General features: G+C 40.7%; 2 protein-coding genes across 3 annotated transcripts in view; both read right to left on the bottom strand.

Moving 5' to 3' along the window:
* Positions 1 to 3,118, bottom strand: part of mmp28 (matrix metallopeptidase 28) — a 33,460-nt gene extending 30,342 nt beyond the window's left edge. Inside the window, exon 1 of the mRNA XM_047391721.1 lies at positions 2,868 to 3,118. Within this exon, the coding sequence (XP_047247677.1) occupies positions 2,868 to 3,011 (144 nt within the window). The 5' untranslated portion in view covers positions 3,012 to 3,118. The remainder of the gene's footprint in view (positions 1 to 2,867) is intronic.
* Positions 3,119 to 5,819: 2,701 nt separating this feature from the next.
* Positions 5,820 to 12,489, bottom strand: taf15 (TAF15 RNA polymerase II, TATA box binding protein (TBP)-associated factor). 2 transcript variants are annotated; one of them, XM_047392321.1, is made up of 16 exons: positions 12,336 to 12,489; positions 11,660 to 11,684; positions 11,529 to 11,562; positions 11,351 to 11,441; positions 11,162 to 11,219; positions 10,757 to 11,061; positions 10,463 to 10,652; positions 8,581 to 8,615; positions 8,002 to 8,034; positions 7,789 to 7,898; positions 7,533 to 7,662; positions 7,371 to 7,463; positions 7,184 to 7,286; positions 7,005 to 7,093; positions 6,760 to 6,895; positions 5,820 to 6,209 (listed from the first exon to the last, which is right to left on the bottom strand). In XM_047392321.1, exons 1-16 carry the CDS (start codon positions 12,343 to 12,345, stop codon positions 6,170 to 6,172), a joined length of 1,482 nt encoding a protein of 493 aa, XP_047248277.1. In that variant the 5' UTR covers positions 12,346 to 12,489; the 3' UTR covers positions 5,820 to 6,169. The 2 variants fall into 2 exon arrangements, with proteins under 2 accessions (XP_047248277.1, XP_047248278.1); XM_047392322.1 differs by lacking the exon at positions 8,581 to 8,615 and having other exon boundaries at positions 12,336 to 12,471.
* Positions 12,490 to 14,738: the final 2,249 nt, after the last annotated feature.

Genomic DNA, 14,738 nt, shown 5'->3' with positions numbered 1-14,738 from the left:
GAGCAGCTCCAGTGTTTGACACAACGGAAATGTTTCAAATGAAGCCACAGGGAACAAGACAGCAGATGTTGCATGCAGGTTTATGATTGAACATAATTTCATATGCTATATGGCCATGCAGGAGGTTTCATGTTCAGACAACTGCAGCCACAACAGTGATTACAGATGTGTAAGAGCTGGAGGAGGAAATTAAAACCAAGGAAGATGACAGATGGTGTTACGTAAAACAGGAGTGTGGAAGTAGAAGAAGTGTCTTTGTTCTACGTTAGACACTGAAATGTCAAAAGGGTTTGCGCAAAGAAAGATGTGATCAGGATTGCTTATGTATTCAAATGAAGAACACTATATTACGTACGCTATATAACTTTACTTTTATTTTACATTTACCTTCAACCCAGGGGCAAAATAACAAAAAAAAAACATTTTACCTTTAATGAACAGTTCCTTTGAAATCTCCTCTATTGCTAAACTACATTTAAATTGAAAAAGCAGTCTTTGTCTTCTGCCTTTGTGGTTTTAGGTGGGATTTTGATATATTGACTACTCACAAAAAGGTAGGGATATTCGGCTTCCAGTTGAAATTTCAGCATGAACCTAAAATGCATTATAACCCTTACAGGTGACCTTAATGTGACCTTCTCTAAGCTTTTGAATTTACATGTTCAACTGTTTAATGTTTCAGTGGTTTTGGACAACTTGCTGTTCTTTAATAAGGAGCCTTACGGCAAAATTCACAACAAGTGTTTGATCCATGAATCGACCAAAACATTTCCTGGTTCAATCAGGATTGGTATTTAAACAGTCCTCTTGATGATACTGTTCATATTTTAACATCATGAGACCAAGACGACACCTAACAATTGATCAACAGTCCCTCGCCATTGCGAGGCTTCAAATAGGATGTTCTTAGATCGAAGTGGCCACTGAGCTTAGAGTGTCACAGAGTGTCATCAGCAGGTTGCAACAGAGATATGGAGAGACTGGAAGAGTCACAGAAAGGCATGGAAGTGGACGCCCTTTGGTCACATCCCACAATGATGACCAATTCATTTGTGAACATTGTCCTGCGGAACCGGATGATGAATGCCACTCAACTCCAGGTACATTTAGAGGAGGTTAGAAGCACCCAGGTGTCACGTCAGACCATTTGAAAGTGTTTCCATCAGCGTGGTCTACTTGCTAGATGACCTGCAAGGGAACCTGGTCACACCACCAGGTACAGGCATCATCGTCAAGGAGAGCACAATGCATCAGCCACTGTTGTCACCAAATGGGCCTTTGGTGGTGATGGTGTTACAGTGTGGGCAGGTATGTATGGTCAAACAGAACTGCCCTACACTTTGTGAATGCTGCAGTGGCAAGCCCATACTACCTGAATAAACTCATTAATCCAGTCATTGTGCCCAACAACTCAGGCCTAAGTTCATCTTCATGGACGACAATGCTTATCAAGGGCACATAATAAGGGTACGGCTGCTGGAGACTGGGGTACCTTGAATGGTGTGTCCTGCACTTTCTCCAGACCTGAATTACATTAAAAAAACCAATGGGATCAGCTGAGTCATTGTCATAACCCTGTACCTCAGAACCATAATGACCTGAGGGCTGTCCTTCAATAACAGTAGGATGCCATGCCTCAGCGACGACAAGTCGACTTGTGAACGTCGTTGTCTGGCTGTAATTAATGCTCAAGGTCACATGATACGTTATTGAGACTTTGACATTTTTTGTTGTGGTATGCCCACCGCTGTTGGTTTTGTTACAATAAATTGTTTTAGACAAGGAAATCACTATTGCATGCTTCTACCTAAATACCTACTTTCATGATGTAATATCACTGTAGCGTATCCTTTTTACATTTCCATAAATTTCACCTGTAAGCCAAATATCCATAACTTTATTGAGAAGTGTATATACTTAGCATTTGTCAGTTTATACCCACAAACTTCAAGAGATTCTAATTTGATTTCATGTGATAACCAGTACAACTGTTAGAAAAATAATACATAGTTTTTACATTTTTGTACCAAATATATATTTTTAAAAATGTCATGTGCATACACAATAAAGCAACAGGTAATTTTTTCTTTGCAAATTAATAATTGGATCAGTCATATTGCTTAGACAGCATCTGTGAAAGTCATTTTCTAGCTCTTGCCACAGGTTCTCAGTTGGATTTAGGTGTGGACTTTGACCGAGCCATTCTAACACATGCACTTGCTTTGATCTAAATCTTTCCATTGTAGCTCTGGCTGTACGTTTAAAGTCGTTAAAGGCCGCCAGCTCATGTCTTTCGCAGCCTCTAACAGGTTTTTATCCAGTATCAGCTTGTTTTTAGTCCCAATCATGTTCCTATCAACTCCAATCAGTCTCCCTGACCCTGCTAAAGAAACGCATTCCCACAGCATTTGGATGGTTATTCAGGGTGATGTGTAGTATTTTGCATGTAGGCCAGAATCTTCCATTTTGGTCTTATCTGATTTTTTTGTTTTCCAAAATCTTCAGAACTAAATCCTATATAGAAAACCTGTGGGGTGAGTTGAAGGGAAGTGGGTGTTGTCCTATTGGCAGAAAGGACAAAACATTTTTTAATTTGGGACTATGGTACTGCAACAAAAGAGGAATTTGTAAGGATTTTTTTTACATTACCAGTGTGAATAAACGTGACCAACACTTCATTCCTCTAGGCAGATTCTTTAGGCTCTCGCGTTGTTAATTTCGCTTTATATAGTTTAATTATTGAGGTATATTTCAATTCCCTCTTCAAAAAGACATCCCCGAAAACAAGGTTATACATTTTCTTCCATACAATAATTTCGCCTTAAAGAGTTAATCAAAGTGCGCCGGTACACAGGAGAGTTCAGTACCTCTGGATCCACTAGCAGCGGTGATGCCCGGGCGCTGTAAGCGGCCAGCAGCGCTGTCACAGCCAGGACCCAGACCCTCCTCATGTTCCCCCCGGAGGTCGGCGGTTCATGGCGGGATGAGCACACCGTCAGCACAGCGCGCATTTCTGCACAGCGACCGCTGGTCTGCTCATGGTTAAATATACTGTCAGTCCCAGAGAGCTCCCACAGATGACCTGCATCCCTGACAGTCGCTCTGAAAGCTGCAGGAGGAGGAAGAGCGCCGCCCCTCTGATACCAGGAGGAGCAAACGAACACACCGGCTGCTTTAAAAGGTGTGCAGCCATTCAAACTGGGTTTGCTATGCAAAAATACTTTTTACAAGTGCGTTTACAGCTAAAGAAAATCTAAAAATACGCTTTGAAGACAATTATAACTTTAAACCGGACCAGGAAAAGGATTTTGAAGACAGAAACCCCAGTCTTAAGTTTATGTACTCCACAGTACAGGTCCTTCTCAAAATATTAGCATATTGTGATAAAGTTCATTATTTTCCATAATGTCATGATGAAAATTTAACATTCATATATTTTAGATTCATTGCACACTAACTGAAATATTTCAGGTCTTTTATTGTCTTAATACGGATGATTTTGGCATACAGCTCATGAAAACCCAAAATTCCTATCTCACAAAATTAGCATATCATTAAAAGGGTCTCTAAACGAGCTATGAACCTAATCATCTGAATCAACGAGTTAACTCTAAACACCTGCAAAAGATTCCTGAGGCCTTTAAAACTCCCAGCCTGGTTCATCACTCAAAACCCCAATCATGGGTAAGACTGCCGACCTGACTGCTGTCCAGAAGGCCACTATTGACACCCTCAAGCAAGAGGGTAAGACACAGAAAGAAGTTTCTGAACAAATAGGCTGTTCCCAGAGTGCTGTATCAAGGCACCTCAGTGGGAAGTCTGTGAGAAGGAAAAAGTGTGGCAGAAAACGCTGCACAACGAGAAGAGGTGACCGGACCCTGAGGAAGATTGTGGAGAAGGGCCGATTCCAGACCTTGGGGGACCTGCGGAAGCAGTGGACTGAGTCTGGAGTAGAAACATCCAGAGCCACCGTGCACAGGCGTGTGCAGGAAATGGGCTACAGGTGCCGCATTCCCCAGGTCAAGCCACTTTTGAACCAGAAACAGCGGCAGAAGCGCCTGACCTGGGCTACAGAGAAGCAGCACTGGACTGTTGCTCAGTGGTCCAAAGTACTTTTTTCGGATGAAAGCAAATTCTGCATGTCATTCGGAAATAAAGGTGCCAGAGTCTGGAGGAAGACTGGGGAGAAGGAAATGCCAAAATGCCAGAAGTCCAGTGTCAAGTACCCACAGTCAGTGATGGTCTGGGGTGCCGTGTCAGCTGCTGGTGTTGGTCCACTGTGTTTTATCAAGGGCAGGGTCAATGCAGCTAGCTATCAGGAGATTTTGGAGCACTTCATGCTTCCATCTGCTGAAAAGCTTTATGGAGATGAAGATTTCATTTTTCAGCACGACCTGGCACCTGCTCACAGTGCCAAAACCACTGGTAAATGGTTTACTGACCATGGTATCACTGTGCTCAATTGGCCTGCCAACTCTCCTGACCTGATCCCCACAGAGAATCTGTGGGATATTGTCCTACTGAATAGTGTTGAGAGACTCAAGACCCAACACTCTGGATGAGCTAAAGGCCGCTATCGAAGCATCCTGGGCCTCCATAAGACCTCAGCAGTGCCACAGGCTGATTGCCTCCATGCCACGCCGCATTGAAGCAGTCATTTCTGCCAAAGGATTCCCGACCAAGTATTGAGTGCATAACTGTACATAATTATTTGAAGGTTGACGTTTTTTGTATTAAAAACACTTTTCTTTTATTGGTCGGATGAAATATGCTAATTTTGTGAGATAGGAATTTTGGGTTTTCATGAGCTGTATGCCAAAATCATCTGTATTAAGACAATAAAAGACCTGAAATATTTCAGTTAGTGTGCAATGAATCTAAAATATATGAATGTTAAATTTTCATGACATTATGGAAAATAATGAACTTTATCACAATATGCTAATATTTTGAGAAGGACCTGTATATGCACTCAGTACTTTGTCAGGGCTCCTTTGCGGCCTCACCCTGTAGCTCTGGTTTTTTATACCAGTCATAGTTGGGTCATCTTAAAGATTCTCTGGTGAGTTTTTGGTCAGTCGAGCACATTCATCTATGGTCATTAAAGCAGGTTTGGTACTTATGGCCGTATCCAGGGACTAGCTCTCTAACGTTTGCTAGCAGAAGAAATCACATAGTAAACTTTCTGGTTAATAGCTGGACTGAATAAAATAAAAATAAAAACATGGAAACTTCACCCTGGACTTCAAGTAACATTCAGTCTCTTCACTCTCCCTCCACTTTGTGACCTCCATTTCCAAATGAAATGCAAAATTTACTATCTATAAAAGTAATTTGGACCACTAAACAGATCCAGTTAGTTCTCTCCTTTGCCAACATATTCTATGGACCTGGAGTGGCTTAACAAAACCCATGTTCTGGACACATCTGTGTAGTAATGGTTTCCAGACACTGGTCACACTTTGTAAATCTACCCGAAACTCTTGAACAGGAGTTGCATTAACTTCTCTAAAGACTTTGGTTGTTTCAGGTTTGACCCAAACTTTGTCCTTCCAATCAAATATCTATTAATATACTTGACTACAACACTAAACCACCAGCTTCTTTCAAACGTTCATTAGCTATATGGGAATATCAAAGTGAGGACTTGAAATATCCCTTTGCATCGACTCCCGTGTACCACTTCAACAGTTTTATTTTAAGTACTAAATTAACTTTGGTTTTCTAGCTTATTTAGATGCATTTGAACAAACTCAAGAGCACTGACCAAACAACCAGTTTAACAAGATACTGGGGAAAAATAAGTCACAGAAAGAACATAGGTAAAACATTTTATTCCATTCATACAAAAAAAAAAAAAAAAAAAGACAGTCTACCTCAAACCATCTTCATCTATGGTCAAAGAAAAAAACAAAAAAAACAAAAAAACAAAACAAAACATGTACAGAAATAAAAAACAAAACGTGACAACATGCCAACAGTGCCAATCAGCCCCCAAACCTCTTCACCATAGCTCAATGCATCCTCCAATCACAGATGAACAGTAATACTTAGGATGAACAAGCTAAAAAGACTAATGAATTTATTACTCCTCCCCCAGCCCACAATTTTCCCCACACTAGACCCCCTCCATGGCAAAGACAAGGGCTGGAATGGTTTCTTTCAACTCCTAGTATGGCCGATCTCTTCTGTCGTCTCGTCGGTCACCCCTGAGGAGAAAGGACGGAGGATGTTCCATGAGCTGAATTCATAAACAGGCATTCACTCATGTCATTGAAGCAGCAATTAAATAAAAAGGAGACGTGACATCAACCTTGCATTTTGGACCTCAAGGATATAATCCATCTTTCCAATGAACCAGACATTCAGCAATGCCATGAGGTTTTACATGAGTGCTTCATAGTTCAGACAGTTTTATGTCATTATTTCTCCAAATCCACATAAATTTAGATATTGTTGAAGAATGTCCTTTATTGAGGTCATGAAGGCCAAAAAAACATTTGAAAATTAATTTCCTTCAAACCATTTACTGTATGATCAAACTTTTCAGCAATTTTATATAAAAATGTCTTCATGAATTTGATTTCCTGTTAGCAGATATTACAGGTGAAAATTAATCCAAAAAGTCAAAATACAGAAACACCTTTTGAAATGATGTCTCCAGTCCTTAAATCAGACTGCCATCTACTGGTCACACAACAAAGCTACATCAAGATAATGCCGCTTTCCTGAAATTAAACTGGAGATCCTTTAACCTACCTTCCTCCCATTTTGTAACCGCTTCCAAAACCTCTATCGCCTCCTCCAAAGCCTCCGCGGTCTCCGCCACGGAAACCACCGCGGCCCCTAAAGCCGCCACCTCGGTCACCACCAAAACCCCCTCTGCCTCCACGATCTGAACAGAGTTAAACATAACACACTAATAAGTTACTTATTTAAAGAAATGTAGTTATGTCTTTACATTTTTTTTTTTTTCTCCCCATTTCCCAAAAAGTCCCACAAACCTCCTCCTCCAAATCCAGCATCCCCTGGTTTGGGTGCACCACACTTGTTACACTCCTGCCGCCTTGCAAAATTCATGTTACCACAGGAGCTGTTGGTAGAAAATTTGAATATTAATCATCACATTCAACAATAGTGATCACCATTCCTGTAATAAAACAATGCTAATGAAGAAACTGACCTGTTGGGACAAGGCCAGTCACCTCCCTTTATGTCGAAGTTGGGTCCTCCTCCTCCTCCTCCTCCTCCACCGCCGCCGCCACCGCCACCACGACCTCTGAATCCTAAACAGACAAACCCAGCTGGTCAATAGCAAAACATCAACAGCATTATAAAATACTTTCTTGCAAAACCTGATCAGCACCCACCTCCTCGGCCACCTCTGAACCCTCCTCTTTGGGTAAACTCAGCTCTGCGAGTGGCAAATGAGACTTTGATGGGCTTCCCCTTGAACTCCTTTCCTAAAAGTCCAAGCACAACATGTAAGAAGCTAAACATGGAAAGAAGCTGAACAAAATGAGTATCCCTACCATCAAACCAATCAATAGCAGCTTTAGCCGACGGAGGGTCATCAAAGGACACGGTAGCTTCTCCTTTTGGTTGGCCGGTGGCCTTGTCAGAGTAGATATTGATCATTGGCAAGCCGGTCTTCTTATTCACCTAAAACGAATAAAAGCATTAGCATAATCTGTGTTTTGCACCATGTAGTCTCAGTTCCTGGCTTAATTAGGGGAAAAACTTCAAATTAGTTCCATAAAAGCAAAGGCAACCACACCAGCTCCATACCTTGATGATGCCAATCTGCTTGAAGTAGTCCCCAACTTCTTGAACAGTCGCATCTTCTCCAAGTCCCTGTACGAAAATGGTGTTGTTGTCAGAGTTATCCTGCTCTCCAGCTGTGGAGGAAGAGGAAAGTACGTCAGAAATACCCAAATACAGAGAGACTTGGTTGAGCAGTACAAATACTCAAATTCAAAATTTGAAGGAAAAAGCCCCCACCTGATTCATCCCTTGAGCCGTAATCTCGAGAGCCTACGTAACAGAGAAGCGGATAGAAGAAGAACACTTTAGGGAAAAAAATTTCTTAAAAACCAAACCTATGGAGTTTAACACAAACATCAGCCCTACCAACGTTTAGTGATAATTTTAACAAAAGGCCATGTTTACAGCTGTACTGATGAGTTTTCATACCGTTGCATCACCAATACCATTACCTTGCAACAAGAACAGAAGTGCTCGTTTTCTTTGAGCTTATACCAGAAATAAAAACCACCACAAATGTCTCCCGTTTAGGTTTACCCTTCTTGGTCCTTGGAACACCTTTTCATTTACAATCATCCCCGTCTTCATGCAGTTTTACCATTATTTTACAACTCCAAGTTCTCTAACTAAAGTTCTTTACCACATCTGAAGTCATTTTATGAGAAATAGCTCTAGGTGGAGTTCCTTGGGAATCTGGACATGAGAGTGGTGGCATTCATTGAGTTTTTTTTTTTTTTTCTTTAACCCCCTTTTCTGTTTTTACTAACTCAAGTTCTCTCCTCCCCCACCGACACAGTTCTGATGCTCGTCACTTACCACCGAAATTTTTGTAGCCACCACGGTCACCACCTCTGCAGAGGAAAAAATTGAAGATATGATGGCTTTTCCTTTGTTCCAACCGAGAGCTCAAAGCTCCCCTACATCCACACCAGTTTGCACTCCTGCCAGGGTGTGTGACTACGGTGGAAACGTCTCACACGATGAATGAGTTAGTCTTTGGCATTACAGATCAATACACAGATGACCAGGAAGTTCTGACTGAACATCCTGGCAGACGAGTGTAGATAATCACAAGTCAGTGCGTCACCGTTTACAAACAGTTTGGTTTTTTGAAAGCCAGATTGGATACCAAAAGCTGGAAAACCAGCTGAATTTGTGTTCAAATGAGAAACCAGATTGGTGCAAAGGAGTGCAGCAACCAATGAGCAATCTTCCAACGATTTCATTGTATAAAGATCCTTTAACTGAGGTCCCAGTTTTAGTTCATTCACTTTGAAAACCTGTAGTATAAAATGTAGATCCATGTTAACACAGTAAACACGCTGACCATTGTCAAATACACAATAATTGAATTATCTGGTTGAATGTAAGTAACTGATGAGTCTCCAATGTAAAGATTTTTTTTTTTTTTTTTTAAACCAAGAACTTTTTACCTGGTTTCCATAAAGCAGCATTAGAACAAACTGGCCTGGAGATTTACCACAACATAAAGTAATCCTGTAATATCATCAGGTATTAAAATGTTTACAATATCAGATTTATGTACAACAGAATATTTGTTTTGTCTATTAGCTACATCCCTTTTCGTAGTCCATCTAGTGGTTTTCTTGTGTTTGAAACCAGTGCATCGTCACATAATCTGAGCCAATAGACTTCTTAAATTTTAATGTGAAAATTTGGAATTTCATTAAGAGACTGAAAATAATAGTGAAATGGAAGAATTTTTTGGGGGATAGAGGCTCAACTCTACTTTTTTATAGAAACAATGTCATTCTGCTTTAGGTAATATTCGTCTTGCATCAAACTGCTGAAATGCTAAAGACAGACTTGTCAGAAATAGTGCTGCCTTATATAAAAAAAAACAAAAAAAACTTTAAAATTCTTCTTTAGTGCTGCTTTGCACAACGTTCTGCTCATTCTCACTGGTGCCACATGCTTACTCAGAGCTGGGAGAGTAGCTGCAAACTCAATGACTCCATGCCATCAGCTAGCATTCCCTAGGTACCTAAATTGCATATGGCAAACTGAATGTAAATGTACTATTAATTAGGATCCAAAAGGACTGTAGGTAGATCTGAATGAAACAAGATTCTATATATATTGGACATGAATCAGACCAGTTTGTCTTAAGATACTTTGTTACAACTCAGCACAACACAGTTAAGTCATGCAAAAATGTTTCCAAAAATACTAGCTTCTGGCACTTACCAAAAACCCCTTTCGAATATTTTGTACCACTGTTTTAGACTGGACAAAACCTTCCAGAACTTAAAATACAGTTTGTAATGCAGGTCACTGGTGTCTTGCTGCCCCTATCTGGGTTGATATCAACATCTACTCTTTCAAATAAAGACTAAATGTGACCTTCACTGAGCTAGTCATACATTACTATACCAGGCACTAAGCATTTCACCTGAACAGTTTCTACACAAGCATTTCATTTAATAATCATTACCTGAAGCACAAAGCAGATAATGGGAAAGAGAACATTTGATGAATCACAAATGGGAGGGGGGAGTAAATAGAAATGACCAGTACTTGGGGATCTGGAGCACTAAGCTGATAAGATGGTTGAAATCCATCTACATGGATTGTTTTGTAGTTGAGAGGTAATGTGTTAAGCAACAATGTACTACAATTTACTACTTATACAAATACAATAGAGATACCTGGGGGGTAGTGGCACTGTGCAACTTACCCCATACCAGGAGGTCCACCTCTGCCGCCACGATCGTAACCACCACGGTCAAAGCCCCCACGGTCAAAGCCACCACTGCGGTCATAGCCTCCACGTTCGAAGCCACCACGGCCTCTGCCTCTAAAGCCACCTCCTTCTGAGCGGTCTCCACCATCGCGGCCAAACCTTCCGCCCTGACCGCCACTTTCACCTGATGGAACAAAAGTGCCATCAAGTGTAAACGGAGGGGTTTGATAACACAAAATTCAGACTACAACTAACAATGCTAATGATTCAGACTCTTTTCATGGATACCTTCACTCCACCTTCCATAGCCACCGCCTCCACCTCCTTGAGCCTGGCCACCATCAAATCCACCACTGCCCTGTCCACCATAGGAGCTCTGCTGGCCATAGCTGCTGCTGCTACTACTACTACTACTACCACCACCACCACCTCCTCCTCCTCCTCCTCCTCCTCCTCCTTGCCCCTGGCCTCCGCCATAGCCACCACCCTGTCCACTGTAGGAGCTCTGCTGCCCATACCCTCCACCTCCTTGACTCTGCCCACCATAAGATCCAGATCCTTGCTCGCCATAAGAAGACGACTTGTCGCTGTACCTTTGTTAAAGAAAAGAGGATATTAAAACAGTTGACCAAGATTTAACAATACATAAATTCAGCAGATGCAAAATCTGTTGAGTCAGTCCAACCAACTTACCCAGATGAGTCCTGTCCATAGTTGCCGTAGCTTTGTTGAGGGGGCTGGCTATAACCCTCTGAAAACAAATTAGATGAGAAAAGTCACCCTTCAATTAAATTTTTAATACTTAATGCCTCAAACGATGTATCCTATTTGTAGAGTAATGGTGAGAAACGCAGAGATCTGCTATACAATAAACTGCATTACCTGAACCTTGCGCTCCTCCTTGTTGACCATAGCCACCATAACTCTGTCCTCCATATGAAGCGCTGCCCCCACCATTTCCTTGTCCATAACCCTGTAATAACAGTAAAACTGTTATAACCACATATGCTGTCTTACAGTGACTTCATTAAACAAGTTATGGGCTTTTTGGAAAATATACCTGTCCACTCTGCTGACCTCCATATGACCCGTAGCTGCAAACAGAAATACCTTCAAATTCAGCTCAGGGAATTAACATTAAAAAAATATATATATATATATATATATAGCTCAGAGTAAGTAAATAATTACCTTTGGGCGCCACCGTAGCCTGAATCTGAAAGTGCAAAAAAAACCATTGTGAATTTCAGACACAATGTCTATTAAACTGCGCGTTTTACACGTAGGTGACTATGTGGGTTAAAACAGTTAAAATGGTTCAATGAAGTAGGCCGGGCCCAAGCAAACGCGCAAGAAAATGGCGCCCTAATCAAGCCCCGGCACAGACTACTTCCTGAAAACCAAATTAATCCTTTTTAAAAATGTACATTTACCGGACTTTGTGAAATAGTATATCGATACACGTCTCTCCAACATTAATTTAGACAACCATATAGCAATAAAAACTGCGTTTTGGTTTTAATGGAAAAACTATAGTTTCGGTATAAACAAAGACGCATTTAAGTTCGCTAGCAGCAACCGACTCGCCGGAGGTTGAATTTTCGCAGAAGGGCCTTACTGAGCTTACAATGACAAACTAGGGCAAGGCATTAAGATTGACAAACCATTTCGATTAAACAAAATCTCTGATCTATCCATGTCAAACACATACAGAAGGTTGGATATGGTTTCTAAATATCGATTATTCTCCATGTAATAGACGGCTCCGCTGCTTAGCCTCGCGGTTCTAAAAGCCGCATTGCAATTCGACCTCCTTTTTGAAAAGAAGAAAAGCTAAAAAAAGACATCCAAGAATATTTACACTTACCAGTGGCCATTGTGTGCCGCTATATGTGTAGCTAGGTTAAAAACAACTGATCTGTTTGCTGTTTTCAGATCGTTAAAAGCAGTAGTTTCAACAACAACAGATCACCACTGAGCCGAGCACGCTGCAGCACTTCCCTTTAGCTGCTCTGTCTTCTTCTTTGGCTGCGGCCCAAACCAGAGACCTCACATTCACACATAATTCTCACCATCGCCACCTACTGTTTAACATCATTAAAACGCACAATCATTAAATATTTTGTTCGTTTTAGGGAAAACATAAGTAAAAATCAGAAAATAAAGATTCTTGGTACATCCTCGATATAGCATAAAAGCTGTCCAAGAATACTATATCACGAGTATTTTTTTTTTTAATACTGTAAAACAAGCACCTGCACACATTTCAAACATGAGGATGGTAACAAGTAGCTTTATATTCAGGGCATTGCAAAAGATTTTTTACATTTTGTCGTGTTACAACCACAAACCTCTAGTGTTGAAATGCTGTATATATAAAAGTCTAAAAAGTGTGGCATGCACACTTTTTAGTGTGCATGCCCCCCCCCCCTAAGTGAATATTTTGTAGAACCACCTTTTCGCTTCAAAGACGACTGCAACTCTTTTGAGGTAAGTCTCTACCAGTATTGCTCATCTAGACACTTGAAACCTTTCCCCATTCTTTGCAAAATAACTCAAGCTTAAAGGTCAAACTGGATGGAGAGCATCTGTGAACACCAATTTTCCATTCCTACGAAATATTTTCATTTGGATTTAGGCCTAAACTTTGACTGGGCCATTCCAACGCATAAACATGCTTTAATCTAACCTATTCCATCGTAGCTCTAACTGTATGTTTAGGGCTCTTTCAAGACTTTCAAGTAGGAATTTTTTTTTCCAGGATTTCCCTGTATTCATCTCAAGCATTTTCCCATCAACAAATCCACTTTCCTGTTTCAGGGAATGCATCTTCACACCATTATGCTACCACTACCAGGCTTATTGTGGGAATTGTGTTCAGGGGGGTATGAAGTGTCTGTTTTCATAGCATTTTTCAACTTGAGTCTCATCTGAACAAAGCCCTTTCTTCCACATTTGCTGTCCCCTACATGGCTTGTGGCACACTGCACTTCTTATGGCTTTCTGAGCTGTGGATATCTGCAGCTCCTCCAGAGCTACCATTGGCCTCTTGGCAACTTCTCTGATTGATGCTCCCTAGCCTAGGAAGTCAGTTTAAGTGGATGGCCTGTCTTAGATTGTTTGCAGTTATACAGCTCAATAAAATTCCGTTAAATTACTTCATTATTTATGAAAAGAAATTATGTTGAACAGTGTTCTGTGAGATGTTCAATGCTTGGTATATTTTATAACCTAACTCTGCTTTAAACTTCTCCACAGCTTTATACAAGACCTGTCTGCTGTGTTCCTTGTTCTTCATGATGCTGTTTGTTCTCTAACAAACCTTCGAGGACTTTAAAGAACAGCTGGGTTTATACTGAGATTAAATTACACACAGGTGGACTCTGTTTATTAATTATGTGACCTTGCACTGGATATTTTTTTATTTAGGATCATAAGAGGAAAGGGGGCCAGAATACAAATGTAGTGTGCACTTTTCAAAATCTTTAAAAGAAAAATCAGAAATCTCACATCCTTTACCATCAACTTCACAATTGTGTGCTAGTTGTTGCTGGTCTGACATATAAAACTGTAATAGATTAAAGTTTGTGGTTGAAATATGAAAGTTTTTAAATGTTCAGATTGTACAGGTCCTTCTCAAAATATTAGCATATTGTGATAAAGTTCATTATTTTCCATAATGTTATGATGAAAATTTAACATTCATATATTTTAGATTCATTGCACACTAACTGAAATATTTCAGGTCTTTTATTGTCTTAATACGGATGATTGTGGCATACAGCTCATGAAAACCCCAAATTCCTATCTCACAGAATCAGCATATTTCATCCGACCAATAAAAGAAAAGTGTTTTTAATACAAAAAACGTCAACCTTCAAATAATCATGCACAGTTATGCACTCAATACTTGGTCGGGAATCCTTTTGCAGAAATGACTGCTTCAATGCGGCGTGGCATGGAGGCAATCAGCCTGTGGCACTGCTGAGGTCTTATGGAGGCCCAGGATGCTTCGATAGCGGCCTTTAGCTCATGCAGAATGTTGGGTCTTGAGTCTCTCAACGTTCTCTTCACAATATCCCACAGATTCTCTATGGGGTTCAGGTCAGGAGAGTTGGCAGGCCAATTGAGCACAGTGATACCATGGTCAGTAAACCATTTACCAGTGGTTTTAGCACTGTAAACAGGTGCCAGGTCGTGCTGAAAAATGAAATCTTCATCTCCATAAAGCTTTTCAGCAGATGGAAGCATGAAGTGCTCCAAAATCTCC

Source organism: Girardinichthys multiradiatus, chromosome 18 (assembly GCF_021462225.1).
Source record: "Girardinichthys multiradiatus isolate DD_20200921_A chromosome 18, DD_fGirMul_XY1, whole genome shotgun sequence".
Lineage (NCBI taxonomy): Eukaryota > Metazoa > Chordata > Actinopteri > Cyprinodontiformes > Goodeidae > Girardinichthys > Girardinichthys multiradiatus.
This window is presented reverse-complemented; position numbering and strand designations above follow the sequence as displayed.